This window comes from Chiloscyllium punctatum, chromosome 3 (assembly GCF_047496795.1).
Source record: "Chiloscyllium punctatum isolate Juve2018m chromosome 3, sChiPun1.3, whole genome shotgun sequence".
NCBI classification, from domain to species: Eukaryota; Metazoa; Chordata; class Chondrichthyes; order Orectolobiformes; family Hemiscylliidae; genus Chiloscyllium; species Chiloscyllium punctatum.
Window position 1 is genome coordinate 99,861,111 of NC_092741.1, and position 19,747 is coordinate 99,880,857.

The 19,747-nt window shown below is 41.1% G+C and overlaps 1 protein-coding gene across 7 annotated transcripts in view; it reads right to left on the bottom strand.

Annotated features, from left to right (window-relative positions):
- The window catches only part of LOC140463425 (XK-related protein 6-like), a 77,104-nt gene that overhangs the window by 39,588 nt on the left and 17,769 nt on the right, over positions 1-19,747 (bottom strand). For 2 of the 7 annotated variants that reach the window (XR_011954679.1, XM_072557363.1), the window contains one exon: positions 14,396-18,223. The exons of the other annotated variants lie outside the window; for them this stretch is intronic. Coding sequence is in view for 1 of the 2 variants with exons in the window: in XM_072557363.1 (XP_072413464.1) it covers positions 18,166-18,223 (58 nt within the window). In the remaining variant the exon portion in view is untranslated. Of the gene's footprint in view, positions 1-14,395; positions 18,224-19,747 lie in introns of those variants that run through there. 7 annotated transcript variants of the gene reach the window in all.

A 19,747-nucleotide genomic window follows, 5' to 3' on the forward strand; every position in this document is an offset into this window, starting at 1 on the left:
CACTTATCTCAAAACCAATTACATCACTCTCACTAACGAAATTTTTATTGCTTGTATTTGTAATTTCTTATTTAATGGCAATCCCAGCTTGGATATTTATAAACAACCCCCACACTAATTTTCTGTCCCAAGGTGTTTGGAAGTTCTACCCGTCAGTTCCACTTCATTGTAGCTTCTCTGCTCAGAACTTGGTGCAAATAGACAAACTGCTTCAGTATTTGGGGAATTGCAAATGATGCTGAACACTGCACAATCCTCAGTGAGGATCACCACTTCTAACCTTAAAAGTTGGTTGGATCTAGGTCAACACCTTGAGGAGCTCCTGGAGAAAAGTCCTGAGATGGAAATGATTGATCAACAGCTTGACAGTGCCTCCCCACCCTTGCCTTGTTGACAACATATTCAATTAAATGTTAGCTTTCTGTCAAAGACAGTTAGACTCACTTCCCCTCTCATTTGTTCACATTTTTATCAAAGCTGCAACGAGCTCAAGAGCTGGAAGACCTGACAGAACCCAACTGAGTATCAGTGGACATGTTATTGTTCAGTAAGTGCCACTTGATAACAACAATGTGTGGACACAAAGCCCAAAGAGAAAAACATATGAGGGATTTGAGTGAGATATAACAAAGCATTGGCTTTGCTTTCTTCCCGTGGAAGCTGCCACTCCTGCTGAGCTTCTTCAGTAATTTCTGTTTGTGCACAGTTTAGGTCTCGGTTAGACTGGACTATATCTATAGGTGATGGCTGCCTTCTGGTGGCTATATTTCATACGCCAGTTCTAATTTTGAATTATTTAAGTCTGACAATGAACACAGCCATATGAGAGGAGAAAAGCTAACTTTGCATTGTTTAAGAACAATAGGGCAGAACTTAAACACTTAATGATAAAGTCTAGGGAGTGTTGCACTGAACAAAGAGACTTTGGAGTGCAGATTCATTTTTCCTTGAAAGTGGAGCCACAGTGAGAATGTATATAGGGTATAAGCAGGCAAGGAAAGAGTTATGGTCGGAGTTTTGTGAAACAGGAGGTTCAGCTGAGCATGGCTCAGACCATATAAGAACTTACAGTTAACAATGGGGTGTTGGAGGCAAGAGTAATGGGTTAATAAGGTGGAAAAGCAGTCATATAGAGCCATTTAACAATATTAGAAGCATTCAGTATGCAAAGTCAGCTAACAAGGGGAAAGTATCAATTGTATGAATCCAGTTAACAAGATTAAGAACATTCACTGTATAACAGTAAAGGGCTTGGTCTCTGCCATTGATACTTCTTGATTGTAATGGTCACCCAATTAATTTGTATGTTGCCTTGTCTGGATGCTCCTCCCTATAAAATGACTATTTAGTTCATTGAGAAACTGCTGTTTCAGAGAAGGCCGTGATCTCATGTCTCTGTGCACGCGGGTGATCATTCTTCCTCTGTCCAGGACCCGAATAAAGATGAAGGAGGTAAAACTATACTGTCTCTCTGAGCGTTTTGCTTTTTTTTTGGGGGGGGGGCGAGAGAAAGAGAAGAGACAGGACAGGAGGGGACACAACAGGTGCACAGGATTGGGAAGGTGGTATTAATTGTGACGGTGGGGTTTGGCATGCTTGCCAAAGTGCACTGAGTATAGGAGTTGGGAGGTCATGGTGCAGCTTTGGAAGAGTATGTGCAATTCTGGTCTCTCTCCTATCAGAAGGATGTTGTGACACTTGAAAGGGTTCAGAAAATATTTGCAAGGAGTTAGAGGGTTTGAACTACAGGCTGAATGAACTGGGGCTATTTTCCTTGGAGCATTGGAGGCTGATGGAGGTTTATAAAACCTTATAGAGGTTTATAAAATCATGAAGGACATGGATAGGGTAAATAGGCAAAGTCTTTTCCCAGGGTTGGGGAGTCCAAAACTAGAGGGTACACCTTTAAGGGGAAAGATTTAAAAGTGCCCTAAAGGGCAACATTTTCACACAGAGAGTGGCGGGTTTGTGGAATGAGCTGCCAAAGGAAGTGGAGGAATTGGTACAATTACAACATTTAAAAGGCATCTGGATGGATATGAATAGGAATGGTTTTGGAGTGATATAGGCCAAATGCTGGAAACGGGACTAGATTAATTTAGGATATCTGATCCATCTCTTCCATGCTGATCAAACAGTCTGCTTCCATGGATTCTGTACATTTCTATTACTCTAATCAAATGATACCTTCTATCATTTCACTGATGCTTGAGAGTAAACTGGCAGGGTGGTAATTGGCCACATAGATGTCATGGTTGTAACTGCACTGGAACAGGTTGCTGAGAAGCACACATTTAGTTCTGCAATGTTGTAAAGGCCCAGAGCCTTTGCAGTATCCAGTGCTTTCAGCCATTGCTTGATATCACATGGAGTAAATTGAATTGACATGCCAGGGAACCTCAGGGAAAAGCCAAAACTAGTGATTCAATTCGCACTTGTAGCTGAAGGTATTTGGAAATACTTCAGCCATACCTCATGTACTGATGTACTGGACTCCCCAATCATTAATGAATAAGGACATTTGTGCAGCCTCCTCCTTCAGTGAGTTCTTCAATGTCCACTAACATTCACAATGGTTTGTCATGCTGCCCACACTGTTTGGCATGCAAGCAGTCAGGTGTTGTCAATTCACCAAGCTGGTATCTCCTCTTTAGATGTGCTTGGTGCTGCTCCTGGCATGGCTTAATCAAACTAGGATAGATCCCTAGCCTGAATGATATTAGCAGAGTGAGTGATACACTAAGCCATGAAGTTACAGGCTGTATAAATTTTGCGACTGGTGATAGCCAAGAGCACTTCATAGGTGCCCAGTCTCAAGTTGCTAGATCTGTTTGCAAACCATCCGATTCATCAGGACAGTAGTGCCACACAATACCAAAGTATCCTCAATTTAAAGGCAGGAATTCATCTTCTCACAATAATGGACAGATATCTTTGCTAAAGCTAGATTGAAGAGGGCAATGTCAAATATAACTTTCTCTTTGGTACACCAGCTGTATGCCTCATCTAGCACTACAGTCTTTCGTACTTAGGCAGCCGGTTCAGTAGTGGTGCTATCATTTCATCCTTGGTATTGGCATTGAGTTCACCACACAAAGTACAGACTGTGCCCTTGAAAATTAGTTTTCTAACCAGCTGGGCCAGCATTTATTGACCATCTTCAGTGTGGTAAAGTTCCTTCCTAAACCATATCTCTCAATTTAGTGTACGTACATCCACAACATTGTTCATCAGGAGGCAGTTTGAGGTTTTTGACCCAGCAATAGTGAAGGAAGGGCAGAATAGTTCCAAGTCATGTCACAAAGCCAAGTACCTTTTTTTCCCCCAAAAGCTGTTTCTTGGCTCAAGGAGTCTATGTTCTTGGTTTTTTTCAGAAAGGCAATAAACCAGGTCAGACTCTGATCAGTCTGGTTTGGTACAGAGATGAAAAGGATTTTGAAAGGCCTTCTATTCATATGTAAACAAATGACACTTCAGGCCAAAGTGGTCATGTTTTATAAGTGACCTGTATAATGAAAAGGGAGTGGTCAGCTCTTTAGCTAGCTGAGCTGAACAGTTTTTAATTTGGTCTCAAACTGGGAGTTCAACAGGGAGCTGTGTGGAAACTCGCTGTCTTTTCTGCCCTTCAACTTCAATCTGTAAGCAGATGTTCCATGTATACTGGTTTTTAAAGGGAGTTTCTTTATTGGGGCTGTTGTGTATATTCAGAACAGCATAATTAAGTCTAACTGGATAGGTTGAGTTCTGTAGGGGTTCTTTATTCTGTTCTTTGTGTTTCATTGTGTAATTTTGTGAATATATTTTTTTGTCTGTTTTAAAATCTAGTAGTCAACCTAGCTATCTTACTCCAGATAATTTTCATTGTACACTTACCGAAACAAATTGCAAAGTTCGGTCAAGGGCTACCTGCTTAACAATGTTTTGAGTGGTCTGGTCTAGTTCATAACAGTCAGAATAGGGAGTAGCTTAGAGTGATATTCAATACAGAGGAGTACTGATTCATCAGCCAAGACAGAGGGCAGTCTGCAATAATCAGTAACTTGTTTCCTTGTCCATGCTTGACCTGATACCTTGGAAATCGAGTGACGAGTCGACGTTTCAGGTTGGAACCTTTCATCAAAAGTTCAGACCTGAAACGTCAACTCCCCTGTTCTTCTGATGCTGCTTGACCTGCTATGCTTTTTCCAGCTCCAGACTTTGACGGTCCAGCATCTACAGCCCTCACTGTCTCCCTGATACCTAGGGATCTGAAGTCAAATATTGAGGAACCCCATGGCAACACCACCTTGACTACATTGCATTGTACCACACGTCCAGTGGGTTTGTCACCCTATTTCCCCCCCAGTCGAAACAAAATGCTAAGAGCCACAGTATAGTTTTACTTCAATCTTTATTCCGGGCCCTGGAGCGAGAGAGAATAATCGCTCATGGGCGCAGGGACATGGATTCCTGGTCTCCTCTGAAATTGCAGATTCTTAATGAATTGTATAGTCATTTCACAGGGAGGAGCATCCAGATAAGGCCACATACATATTATAATGGTCACCCATTCAACCAGCAAGTGTCAATAGCAGAGACGAAGCCCCTTTACTGTTATACAATGAATATTCTTAACCATATTAACTGGATTCATACAATGGATACTTTACCCCTTGCAAGCTGATCTTGCATACCAAATGCTTCCAATATTCTGGATGTAGGTTTGCTCACTGAGCTGGAAGCTGAAAATCACCTATACGGTGTATTCAAAAAGAACAGGCACCTAATGAACAGTCCGCTGATTTTCTGAGCAACAAACTCAAACAAGCAGACAAAACACACCCAGACTAACCACGCTAGCCACTCTCCCCTACATCAAAGACATCTCTGAAATGACTGCCAGACTACTCAGACCCTTTGGCATCATGGTAGCCCACAAACCTGCCAACACATGAAAATAGCACCAATTGAACTTGAAAGACCCTATACAGACAACAAGCAAAAACTAATATCATTTACATAATACCTTGCAAGAACTGTAACATACACTACATTGGACAAACAGGCAGAAAACTAGCCACCAGGCTACCACGAACATCAATTAGCCACAAAAAGACACGATCCACTCTCACTAGTATCTTTTCATACAGATGGGGCAGGACACCACTTCGACTGGGACAACACATCTATCCTAGGTCAAGTCAAACAAAGACACATGTGAGAATTCCGAGAAGCACGGCATTCCAACCAGAACTCTATCAACAAACACATTGATTTGGATCCCATTTACCACTCCGAGAAAAAGAACAGGAAATTATGTCATCGACCCTAGGAAACTCAAACATATAAATAGAAAGCAAGCTACATCACCAGTGCCTCATTCAGAGGCTCACTGACGATGCTACCTAGGATAGTAATGTAACATCTGAAAATGAACCCTCCAGCTCAGTGAACAAACCTACATCCAGAACCTCAACCTGAGCTACAAATCTTCTCAAAACCCACTGTCTTCCAATATTGTTAAATGGCTCTACATAATGCCTGCTTTTCCACCTTATTAACCTATTACCCTTGCCTCAACCACCCCAATGTTAACTGTAAGTTCTTATCTGATCTGAGTCATGCTCAGCTAACCCTCTTATTTCACAAAACTCAGACCTTAACTCTTTCCCTGCCTATGTACACCCTGTATGCATTCTCATATCCGTCAGCCAGACAGAACATAGCCAGAGATGGTGACAGTATCTGGGACAGAGTCATGCTCATGTAATCATAAATGAGAGAAATATCTTAGTCTGTTGCTTGACTAATCCATCAAATAGGTAAAAACAAGGACTGCAGATGCTGGAAACCAGAGTCTCGATTAGAGTAGCGCTAGAAAAGCGCAGGTCAGGCAGCATCCGAGAAGCCGGAAAATCGACACCTCAGGCAAAAGCCCTTCATCAGGAATATTCTCTGAATAGTTCCCCAATTTTGTCATAAGGTCCCAAATGTTAGGAAAGGATGACTTTGCAGGATATCTGTGCTGTTGTCATGTCCCGTGCTTTTGTAAATGCTGGGTGATTCACCTGGTTTAATTCCTTTCATCAGGCATTGTCGCAGTTAAATACATAGCTTGCTAACTATTTGAGAGCATTTACGCATCAATTACATTATTGTAGATCTGGAGTCACATGTTGGCCAGATTTCCTTCTTTGAAGGACAGTGAATCAGATGTTTTTCTTCTTTGAAAACATGAATCACTTCCTGGTCACCACTGGACATGATGTATTAACTGAATTTAAGTTTGATTATCTGTCGTGATGGGATTCTAACATATATCCCCAGAACATTAGTCGGAGTCTCTCAATTACATGTCCAGTGACAACAAAAATACACCCCACTTTGCAGGACACAAGGACATCCCAAAGTACATGATAGTCAGTCAATTATAGTTACTAAACAAGCATATCACACTGCTGATAAATTAAGTGCAAAACATAGTTATTGGAATTAATTTTATTTGTCAAATCATCCTTCTGCTGTCAATATTATTCAAAGGAAAGTTACTGAGTAGGAAGTGATGCAAAACTGAAAAGAAATAACCACTGTATGCAGTTAATTGAATTGTACTAGAGCATCATGGAAAATAAGAATGTTAAACAATCCAAATTCAATTTAAATACCTTATTCTAAATTAATAATATCAAAGCCAAGTACAGATTTTTGAAAGAAACCAAGCCTTCAGATAAAACTTTAATTAATGCCTCAAATGATAGATTCAGTGAATTGCAATATACATTTTTTAGTTTAACTGTTTATTCTGGACATGGGAAATTTCAAATCAATAGGGGCCATATATGCCAAATACAAAAGGAATTCAGCCATAATTTCAGACAGGTTGTTGAAACTGTTGTTGGACTGTAGAGTGCAAGTTTGTCAAGTCAGGAACATAGGAACAAGACGTCAAGACTGCTGCACAATTTATTACCATCCTGGCTGATTGAACACTTCAATGACTTGGCTTTAATGTCGCGTGTACTCAAACGAGTAGAGTGAAAACTTTACAAGTCACCATTTGCAGTGTCATCTGAAGTACAAGGTAGCTAGGTATAGATTTATTCAGTTTAAGTCCTTACTAAAAAGAAATGAACAATAATGAAATTAAAAAGTCCAGCATGACAGATCATAGGAACAAATTGGAAAAAAGGAATAAAAAGTTCAGAACAACAGTCTTCAAACCCAGTCCACATCGGACCTTGACTTTGGGTTTTGCTGGGCTTCACCTCGAGGCTGGGAGATTGCATTAGATACCCTGAGATTGGAATTCTCTACTGATGCCACGTCGGTCCACCAGGAGGACGTCCTTTAGGCCAAGAGGCAGGGAGTCAGAGGCAAAAGGTGTGACGTTGGAAATGCACAGCAGGTCAGGCAGCATCTGAGGAGCAGGAGAGTCGACATTTCGGGCAGAAGCCCTTCTTCAGGAATGTGGGTTGGGTAGGCTGGAGGTAGGACATGCAAATGGGCTGACAGATAGAGACTTACAGATCCTTGTGGAGGGAGGAGGAGAATGTCTTCAAGGTGAACATCCTTGGAAGAGGTTTTGCAATAAGATTATAACAACGAGGAGAAAATGAGGACTGCACATGCTGGAGATTGGAGTCAGGGGCCATGCTGACCAACACTACTAAGATATTTAAATAAAACTTAAGTAAATGCATTAAAAAGCAAATGCAGTGAATAAACTGAACAGCAATATCCATATTTTAGGTTAACTATTTATTTTGGACATGAAAAATTTCCAATTAGGGCAGTTTTTGCTATGTATGAGAAGGAATGAGGAATAATTTCAGACAGTTTATTCAAATTTTGTGGCAGGACTGCATCTTTACTAAAACTACCCCAATAACCATTCATACCACTGATGAAAAATTCATCAGCCTCTACTTTAAATACACTCAGTGAACTTTTCCAGGCCTCTTGGGTAGAGAATTCAAAGATTCACGACAATCTGAACAAAAAGAAAATTGCCATCTTGCTCCGAAAGCCGTCCTTATTTTTAAATCATGCCTTCTCATTCTAGACTACCTAAACAAGGGAACTATTTGACCTGCATTCTACTCTAACAATGCTTTATAAGCCCACTATAAATACATGCAACTGAATTCATTGAAACATGAACAGAAAAGTATAATGAACAGACAAATTGCACAAATAGCATGAATTTTAATATACAGATTTGAATAAACTGCCATGTCTGAGACATTAAACTGAAGTTTTGCTTGACCTCTCGCTGGATGCAAAAGATCCCATGTCATGGGGAACTGGAAAGTTCTCGCAGTATTCTGTTCAGTACTGATTTATCCCAAAGCCAGCACCGAAAAGCAGCTTACCAGATCACTATTGCTCTGCTATTTTTGCATAAACACGGTAACACATAGACTGCAACATTCCTTGTAGAACAAAAATAACTACATTTCAAAATATGCAGTGTTTTAGAACATAGAACAGTACAGCACAGAACAGGCCCTTCAGCCCACTATGTTGTGCTGACCACTGATCCTCATGTATGCACCCTCAAATTTCTGTGACCATATGCATGTCCAGGAGTCTCTTAAATGTCCCCAATGACCTTGCTTCCACAACTGCTGCTGGCAACGCATTCCATGCTCTCACAACTCTGTGTAAAGAACCCGCCTCTGACATCCCCTCTATACTTTCCTCCAACCAGCTTAAAACTATGACCCCTTGTGTTAGTCATTTCTGCCCTGGGAAATAATCTCTGGCTATCGACTCTATCTATGCCTCTTATCTTGTATACCTCAATTAGGTCCCCTCTTCTCCTCCTTTTCTCCAATGAAAAAAGTCCGAGCTCAGTCAACCTGTCTTCATAAGATAAGCCCTCCAGTCCAGGCAGCATCCTGGTAAACCTCCTCTGAACCCGCTCCAAAGCATCCACATCTTTCCTATAATAGGGCAACCAGAACTGGACACAGTATTCCAAATGCAGTCTAACCAAAGTTTTATAGAACTGCAACAAGATCTCACGACTCTTAAACTCAATACCCCTGTGAATGAAAGCCAAAACACCATACGCTTTCTTAACAACCCTGACCACTTGGGTAGCCATTTTAAGGGATCTATGTACCTGCACACCAAGATCCCTCTGTTCCTCCACACTGCCAAGAATCCTATCCTTAATCCTGTACTCAGCTTTCAAATTCGACCTTCCAAAATGCATCACCTCGCATTTATCCAGGTTGAACTCCATCTGCCACCTCTCAGCCCGTATCTGCATCGTGTTAATGTCCCGCTGCAGCCTACAACAGCCAACGACACCTCCAACCTTTGTTTCATCTGCAAACTTGCTGACCCATCCTTCAATCCCCTCATCCAAGTCATTAATAAAAATTACAAACAATAGAGGCCCAAGGACAGAGCCCTGTGGAACACCACTCAACACTGACTTCCAGGCAGAATATTTTCCTTCTACTACCAATTGCTGTCTTCTGTTGGCCAGCTAATTCTGTATCCAGACAACTATGTTCCCCTGAAGCCCATTCCTCCTGACCTTCTGAATGAGCCTACCATGGGGAACCTTATCAAATGCCTTACTGAAGTCCATATAGTCACATCCTCAAAGAACTCGATAAGGTTTGTGAGGCATGACCTGCCCCTCACAAAGCCGTGTTGACTGCATTTAATCAAGCCATGCTCTTCCAGATGGTCATAAATCTTATCCCTCAGAATCCTTTCCAACACCTTGCAGACGACAGACGTGAGACTTACTGGTCTGTAATTGTCGGGGATTTCCCTATTTCTTTTCTTTTCTTGAAGATAGGAATTACATTTGCCTCTCTCCAATCCTCAGGTACGACTCCAGTGGAGAGCGAGGATAAAAAGATCTTCGCAAGTGGCGAAGCAATTGCATTTCTTGTTTCCCAAAGCAGCCAAGGACAAATCTGGTCCAGGCCTGGCGACTTGTCAATCTTAATGTTTGACAAAATTTTCAGCACATCAGCTTCCTCTATCTCTATCCATTTCAGCATGCACACCTGCTCTTCAAAGGTTTCATTCACTACAAAGTTTGTTTCTTTCATAAAGAAAGAAGCAAAAAACTCATTTTGGGCTTCCCCCTACTTCCTCAGACTCCACACACAAATTCCCTATGCTATCCCTGATCGGCCCTACTCTTTCTTTGACCATTCTCTTATTCCTCACATAAGTGTAAAATGCCTTTCTGTTCTCCCTAATCTGTTCTGCCAAACCTTTCTCGTGCCCCCTCCTGGCTCTCCTCAGACCATTTTTAATCTCCTTCCTCACCTGCCTGTAATCCTGTAGAGCTGAGCTTGACCCTAGCTTCCTCCACCTTATGTAAGCTACCTTTTTCCTTTTAGACAATAGACAATAAGTGCAGGAGTAGGCCATTCAGCCCTTCTAGCCTGCACCGCCATTCAATATGATCATGGCTGATCATTCCTAATCAGTACCCTCTTCCTGCCTTATCTCCATAACCCTTGATTCCACCAACTTTGAGAGCTCTATCCAACTCTTTCTTAAATGAATCCAGAGACTGGGCCTCCACTGCCCTCTGGGGCAGAGCATTCCACACAGCCACCACTCTCTGGGTGAAGACGTTTCTCCTCATCTGTACTAAATGGTCTACCCTGTATTTTTAAGCTGTGTCCCAGGTTCGGCACTCACCCATCAGCGGAAACATGTTTCCTGCTGCCAGAGTGTCCAATCCTTTCATAATCTTATATGTCTCAATCAGATCCCCTCTCAGTCTTCTACACTCAAGGGTATACAAGCCCAGTCGCTTCAGTCTTTCAGTGTAAGGTAATCCCGCCATTCCAGAAATTGACCTCATGAACCCATGCTGCACTCCCTCAGTAGCCAGAATGTCTTTCCTCAAATTTGGAAACCAGAACTGCACACACTACTCCAGGTGTGGTCTCACCAGGGCCCTGTACAGCTGCAAAAGCACCTCTTTGCTTCTATACTCAATTCCTCTTGTTGTGAAGGCCAGCATGCTATTAGCCTTCTTCACTACCTGCTATACCTGCATGCTTGCCTTAATTGAATGGTGTACAAGAACATCCAGATCTTTCTGTACTGCCCCTTTACCTAAATTGATTCCATTGAGGTAGTAATCTGCCTTCCTGTTCTTGCCACAAAAGTGGATAACCATACATTTATCCACATTTAACTGCATCTGCCATGCGTCTGCCCACTTGTCCAGGTCACCCTGTAATCTCCTAACATCCTCATCACATTTCACCCTGCCACCCAGCTTTGTATCATCAGCAAATTTGCTAATGATATTACTGATACCATCTTCTATATCATTAACATATATTGTAAAAAGCTGCGGTCCCAGCACGGACCCCTGCGGTACCCCACTGGTCACTGCCTGCCATTCCGAAATGGAGCCGTTTATCACTACCCTTTGTTTCCTATCAGCCAACCAATTTTCAATCCAATCTAGTACTTTGCCCCCAATACCATGCACCCTAATTTTACTCACTAACCTCCTGTGTGGGACTTTATCAAAAGCTTTCTGAAAGTCAGGGTACACTACATCTACTTGATCTCCTTCGTCCATCTTCAGAGTTACATCCTCAAAAAATTCAAGAAGATTAGTCAAACATGATTTCCCCTTTATAAATCCATGCTGACTCTGACCTATCCTGTTACTGTTATCCAGATGTGCCATAATTTCATCCTTTATAATAGACTCCAGCATCTTTCCCACCACTGAGATCAGACTAACTGGTCTATAATTTCCTGCTTTCTCTCTCCCACCTTTCTTAAAAAGTGGTATAACATTAGCCACCCTCCAATCCTCAGGAACCGACCCCGAATCTATTGAACTCTGGAAAATAATCACCAACGCATCCACGATTTCTCCAGCCACCTCCTTCCGTACCCTGGGATGTAGACCATCAGGCCCCGGGGACTTATCAACCTTCAGACCTAACAGTCTCTCCAACACCAAATCCTGGCAAATATAAATCCCCTTAAGTTCAGGTCCTTCAGCCACTGTTACCTCAGGGAGATTGCTTGTGTCTTCCCCAGTGAACACAGATCTGAAGTACCCATTTAATTCTTCTGCCATTTCTTTGTTCTTCGTAATATATTCCCCTGTTTCTGGCTTCAAGGGCCCAATTTTAGTCCTAACCATTTTTTTGCCTTTCACATACTTAAAAAAGCTTTTACTATCCTCCTTTATATTATTGGCCAGTATACCTTCGTACTTCATTTTTCCTCTGTGTATTTCCTTCTTAGTAATCCTCTGCTGCTCTTTGAAAGCTTCCCAGTCCTCAGTTTTCCCACTTATCTTTGCTATGTTATACTTTTTCTCTTTTAACTTTATATGTTTCTTAACTTCCCTCGTCAGCCATGGCTGCCCATGCCTCCTCCTGGGATCTTTCTTTCCGTTTAGGAATGAACTGATCCTGCAACTTCTGCATTATACTCAGAAATATCCGCCATTGTTCCTCCACAGTCATCCCTGCTAAGGTACTGCACCATTGAACTTTGGCCAGCTCCTCCCTCATAACTCCATAGTTCCCTTTATTTAACAGAAGTACTGTCACTTCTGACTGTACCCTCTCCCTCTCAAATTGCAGATTGAAGCTTAATGTATTATGGTCACTACTTCCCAATGGCTCCTTCACTTCGAGGTCTCTGACCAATTCTGGTTCGTTACACAATACCAGATCCAGAATTGCCTTCTCCCTGGTCGACTCCAGCACCAGCTGCTTTAAGAATCCATCTCTGAGGCACTCCACAAAGTCTCTTTCTTGAGGTCCAATACCATCCTGATTCTCCCAGTCTACCTACATGTTAAAATCCCCCATAACAACTGTAGTAACATCTTTGCGACAGACCAATTTCAGCTCCTGATTCAACTTAGATCTGACATCGAGACTACTGTTTGGGGGCCTGTAGATGAATCCCAAGAGAGTCTTTTTACCCTTAGTATTTCGCAGCTCTATCCACACTGACTGTACATCCCCTGACTCTAGGTCCCCCCGCGCAAGGGACTGAATATCCTCCCTTACCAACAAGGCCACCCCACCCCCTCTGCCCGTCAGTCTGTCCTTACGATAGCACGTGTAGCCTTGAATATTCATTTCCCAGGCCCTGTCCACTTGAAGCCACGTCTCAGTTATCCCCACAATATCGTATCTGCCAATTTCCAAAATAGCCTCAAGCTCATCTATCTTATGTCTAATGCTTTGTGCATTCATGTATAGTATTTTTAATTTGTTACTGCCCTCACCCTTCCCATCAACCCCTATTTCCCTCAACCTTACAGCATGATTCCTTTCCAAGTTTTCTGCCTCATTGATACAGTTGTCTTTCTCGACTTCTCTTGTTCGAACTTTCCCTTTAATTTCCTTTTTAAACATCCAGTTTGTCCCCTCCCCCCGCTACTTAGTTTAAATGTAGCGGTCTTGCAGTAAAAAAACCTGCCTGACTGCCTTTTGACAAGAAGCTCCACCGCTCTCGTCATCCAAGGTTCCTTTATCTTACCACTTCTTGCCTGTCTCAGAGAGACATATTTATTCATCACTTGCAACAACTGTTTCTTAAACAGTCTCCACATGTCTATAGTGCCTTTACCATGGAACAATTGCTCCCAATCCATGCTTCCTAACTCACATCTAATTGCATCATAGTTTCCTCTTCCCCAATTAAATATACTCTCATTTTTCCTAATCCTCTCCTTCTCCATAGCTATGTAGAATGTGAGGCAGTTGTGGTCACTATCACGAAAATGCCCTCCCACCACAAGATCTGATACCTGCCCCAGCTCATTTCCGAGCACTAAGTCTAGAATAGCCTCTCCCCTCGTTGGCCTGTCAACGTACTGAGTTAGGAAACCCTCCTGAGCACACCTCACAAAAACAGCTCCATTCAAATCTTGGGTTTCAAGATTAGAAATGTTGGTCAGATCTAAATAAGATGCAAGTTTTTTTTTAAAAAGACACATTCACACCCAGCAATGAAGCTGCAAAAGCTCTACTGTTGCATTCATGAGTCCTATTATTTGAAACCTGGGTAATTTTTAGAAAAAGCACTTTGACCCCATGACACTAAGTTTACATACTGTTATAATGCGCATTTCATCAACGCAAATTTGCTGTAACACAATTAACGAATTAGGGACACTGTTTCTACAGCGCAAACTTTTAAAATATGTGTTTGGTTGAAATGTAATTATAGTGCCAACACTTTCAGCGCTGTTTCTAAAGTATGATTTTTCTATAACGCAGGATTGCACAAGAATGCAAGCATTGCATTATAAAAGAACCAACCGGAGTCAGAAGTGTGTCATGTTTGATGGAAGTGGGTGGTGCAATTTGAGGCAACAAAGAACATCACACTTCAACAGATTGGCAAAAGAGCAAAAGAACGTTGGCTGTAATCCAATTTATTGATTAATATTTAGCAACTTTGACAATAGCCAAGGTTCTTGATAATACAAAACAAAAAATGTCAAAAATTCCAAGAGAACAATGACATACAAAAAGTGAAATTGTTTTTCTGTTAAGAATTGTGCAATCTATAATTACAAAATAGATGGTTGCATCCAAAGCATCTACATCAATTTCACAGGTCCTTGATATTTCATCAGCTTTACAATATAACAATGCTATAAAATAAGCAAGATTTCATACAATCTCTTGGGATGCTAATACATGAGCAAGATTCAGTCCAGGAATGCTGGAGTGCAGGGCATTTGAAATTCAACTGCTAAGTAATAGTCATTAGTCTGTACAGTTAACTTTCTGAAAACCGTCAGCTTTGGAACCATAACAAAGAGTTCAGCATGGTGACAATTTCTCAAAAGGCTGAGTAAGTTTCTATCTTTTTTTGGTAGTTTTCTTTCCTAAGTATCATCCACAATTAATGTAATATGTTAAGCTCAGTAAAGACATCAAATTAAATTTTCTTTGTATTCATATAATTTTAACAAACATAAAACATCAAATATTAAAGCCAGTTTGCATTTTATCATACAGTATAATAAAATATCCATTGGTATATCAATCAACAATTTGAAATTGCAGTATCTGCTCATTATAAAAGGAAACATTTCACAAGTGGAAACAAAAAAAATTAAGCTTTAAGATTGTCCAAAGTATAAAAATTAATAATATACTAATATAGTGTTTGAAAATCAAATCAGTATGAACGTATGAATTGTCGGTATTTTTCACAGCTTTGGTCAGATTGTTAATAGCAAATTAACCTGATGTAACCAAATCAGGATCTATTTTAAAAAGAACTCATAAACCGAAGCTGGAGATGTAAAGCAGAAACAAAGATTCTGACCTGAGCAGCTAAGAACATCAGATCAGCATCTTAACTCCAATTTACCAACACATTTCTTGAATGGTCAGAGTAAATATTGAGACCAACTAAAGCAAAGAATGTGACAAACTGATACTATCCATAGGATTATTTATCTTTACCCAAAAGTTCTGTTTCACATGGTTGCTTTTAACATTGTCCTGCTTGATACAGCATTTCACCAGAGATAAAATCTTAATTTTTAAAAGAAAATTTGTATCAAAAAAAAAGGGAGAAAATACATCAGAAACAATTAGACAGTATGGAGCACTGTTATTTTTAAATGGTAAATTTGCTGGATACATGCATTATCTGATGGCTTTGCCGTTTGCCAAAATGTCATTTAAAACTATGTAAAATATACAGAGAAATAATCTCTTATTTTGAAAAAAAACTATTTTTATAACACAACATAGACAGCATTATGTAGAAAAATAAGGCTTGCACTCAAACCAATAATGTAATTAATTGCCAGAAGTGAAAGAATTTAAGGTGGGTGTTCTGAACTCAAATTGAGAGGGATCGTGACTCAGAGGTGCCAGTGTTGGACTGGGTAGGACAAAGTTAAAATTCACATAACATCAGGTTGTAGTCCAACAGGAAGCACTAGCTTTCGGAGCGCTGCTCCTTCATCAAGTGGTTGTAGATGAGTAATTGGCAAACGCACTTGCCCATAATATGCACCAAAGCTTTTCGAAAAGCCATAACACTGATAGCATCACTTAGACTGCATTAGCTTGGACTAGACTGGCCCATGATATGATCCACATGTTGGTCATTACAGAGGATCGGTTTTATCTGAAATATCTCAAAAGATGTCTTCCTTTGTCTCAATCTCATGAACAGAAGTTACAACTACAAACTTAATTCCACATGAATTGTAGACTATGTAGGAATGGAAAAGAACAGATAATCCCAGGAACAGGGAACACAAATAAGTGGTAATTTTCAAAAATTTGCCAAATGCCAAATCTGGCAACATTTTTGGTGAGAGAAACAGCTTATACTTCAGGTCTGGGATGCTAGAGAAGTGATTGCTGGGCCCCTTGCTGAGATATTTGTATCATCAATAGTTACAGGTGATGTGCCAGAAGACTGGAGGTTGGCAAACGTGGTGTCACTATTTAAGAAGGATGGTAAGTCAGGGAACTATAGACCAGTGAGCCTGATCTCGGTGGTGGGCAAGTTGTTGGAGGGAATCCTGAGTGACAGGATGTACATGTATTTGGAAAGACAAGGGCTGATTAGGGATAGTCAGCATGGCTTTGTGCGTGGGAAATCATGTCTCACAAACTTGATTAAGTTTTTTAAGAAGTAGCAAAGAGAATTGATGAGGGATGAACAGTAGATGTGATCTATATGGACTTCAGTAAGGCTTTCGACAAGGTTTCCCATGGGAGACTGATTAGCAAGGTTGGATCTCATGAAATACAGGGAGAATACACAGAACTGGCTCAAAGGTTGAAGACATAGGGTGATGACGGAGGGTTGTTTTTCAGACTGGAGGCCTGTGACCAGTGGAGTGCCACAGGGGTCGGTGCTGGGTCCTCTACTTTTTGTCATTTACATAAATGATGTGGATGTGAGCACAAGAGGTACAATTAGTAAGTCTGCAGATGACACCAAAATTGGAGGTGTAGTGGACATCGAAGAGGGTTACCTCAGATTACAACAGGATCTTGACATGGGCCAATGGGCTGAGAAGTGGCAGATGCAATTTAATTCAGATAAAGGTGAGGCGCTGCATTTTGGGAAAGCAAATCTTAGCAAGACTTATACACTTAATGGTAAGGTCCTAGGGAGTGTTCCTGAACAAAGAGGCCTTGGAGTGCAGGTTCACAGCTCCTTGAAAGTGGGGTCACAGGTAGATAGGATAGTGAAGGTGGTGTTTGGTATGCTTTCCTTTATTGGTCAGAGTATTGAGTACAGGAGTTGGGAGGTCATGTTGCAGCTGTACAGGACATTGCTTAGGCCACTATTGCAATATTGCGTGCAATTCTGGTCTCCTTCCTATCGGAAAGATGTTGTGAAACTTGAAAGGGTTCAGAAAAGATTTAAGGATGTACCAGGGTTAGAGAATTTGAGCTGTACGGAGAAGCTGAACAGGCTGGGGCTGTTTTCCCTGGAGCGTCGGAAGCTGAGGGGTGACCTGATAGAGGTTTACAAAATTATGAGGGGCATGGATAGGGTAAATAGGCAAAGTTATTTCCCTGGAGTCGGGGAATCCAGAACTAGAGGGCATAGGTTTAGGGTGAAAGGGGAAAGATATAAAAGAGACCTAAGGGGCAATTTTTTCACACAGAGGGTGGTACATGTATGGAATGAGCTGCCAGAGGAAGTGGTGGAGGCTGGCACAATTGCAACATTTAAGAGGCATTTGGATGGGTATATGAATAGGAACAGTTTGGCGAGAAATGGACCGGGTGCTGGTATGTGGGACTAGATTGGGTTGGGATATCAGGTCAGCATGGACGGGTTGAACCGAAGGGTCTGTTTCCGTGCTGTACATCTCTATAGCTCTTTGATGAAAGTTTACAAAGACGAAGTGGTAACTTGTTTCTCTCCCCACAGATACTCCAAACCTGAACATGACCACCATTTTCTTGATTTTAATTTTACAGCATCTATAATATTTTGCTTTTATTGCAGAAATAAGTTGCATATTAAAGTTTTTATTCTTAAAATGACTGTTCCATGTCCGATTTCAGAAAACAAATTTTATTGTTCAAGAACTACAGAAAAAGCGCCAGATATAACATCATTGACATCCATCATTGACATTCCACCTAGATTTTCCAAAGAACTAAAAACTTTCCTTGAGTCATCCAGTTTCCGTATCAGTCAAAGCGAACTCAAGAGACACAGTATGGTTCGACCTTCTTTGTCTTTATTCCGAACCCTGGAGAGAGAGTGATCGTGTATGTACACAATGACATGAGTTCTCTGTCTTATCTGCAGAAACAGCAGATTCTTAAGGAATTATATAGTCACTTACAGGGAGCAGCATCCAAATAAGGCGACACCTAACAGGGTGACTGTTACAATCAGCAAGCATCAACAGTAAAGATTAAGCCATTTGGCATTACAATAGATGGTCTTCACCTTGTTAAACACTACCCTTGCTCCCAAGACCTCATTGTTTATGGCAAGTTCTTATCTAGTCAAAGTCATGCTAGCTGACCTTTTGTCACGCAACCCCAAACTTAACTCTTTCCCTACCTGCTCATACCTTATACACATTCTCATTCCCTCCTTTTATCATTCAATGTTAACCACCTAGATGGTAAAATCAGCTTTCATAAGATTCTGACAGCCAGTATTTAAGCAAGTTATTGACACACAGCGTACGATTATTACAACAAAAGTTACTAGTCTATGTAGTAGATAGCATCCTCTCCACATGGAAAAGCAATGCTCGAGTAAAGTTCTTCAATCCACTGTCCTTAGTGATCACTCCACCCCCTTCAAACAGAGTGGAAACCAGCTAATTATTCAAAATCTCCTTCCAACCTGAAAACAAAATCCAGTCTGTCTTTGCACACCATTCCACGGAGAAATCTGAGTTCTTGGATAAGGGCAATTAAATATTCAATGAGGCCGAGGAGACTTCCATTCTTGCAGAGATGCTTCAGATGGAGGATAACAGCGCAGCTGAGCATGAAGTGCAGTACCTACGGCTGCAGCAACAGAGTAGGTGAAAGCTGCATTCTTTGCTGCTCCTGCTCTGCAGTCAAATGTAACAAAGCCAACTGGATATTTTGATGTTAAAAAATCACACTGCACCAGGTTACAGTCCAACAGGTTTAATTGGAAGCACACTAGCTTTCGGAGTGACACTCCTTCATCAGGTGATAGTGGAGGGCTCGATCGTAACACAGAATTTATAGCAAAAATTTACAGTGTGATGTAACTGAAATTATACATTGAAAAATTGATTGTCTGTTAAGCCTTTCATCTGTTAGAATACAGTGATAGTTTCACTTCTTTCATGTGTAAATCACAAAACCCTTTTTTTAAAGTTGCATCCTCGGGTTAGCTGTTAACAATGGTGATAGCTCGACAATATGTTGAAGGTTCTGAATTAGTGGTGCTGGAAAAGCACAGCAGTTCAGGCAGCATCCAACGAGCAGTAAAATCGACGTTTCGGGCAAAAGCCCAAGGTGTTGGCCCCCTGTGTTCTCTGTCTATGCCAAAGCATAGAACATCATGGCATAGACAGAGAACACAGGGGGCTAACACTTTCAACATATTGTCTAGCTATCACCATTGTTAACAGCTAACCCGAGAATGCAACTTTAAAAAAAGGGTTTTGTGATTTACACATGAAAGAAGTGAAACTATCACTGTATTCTAACAGATGAAAGGCTTAACAGACAATCAATTCTTCAATGTATAATTTCAGTTACACACACTGTAAATTTTT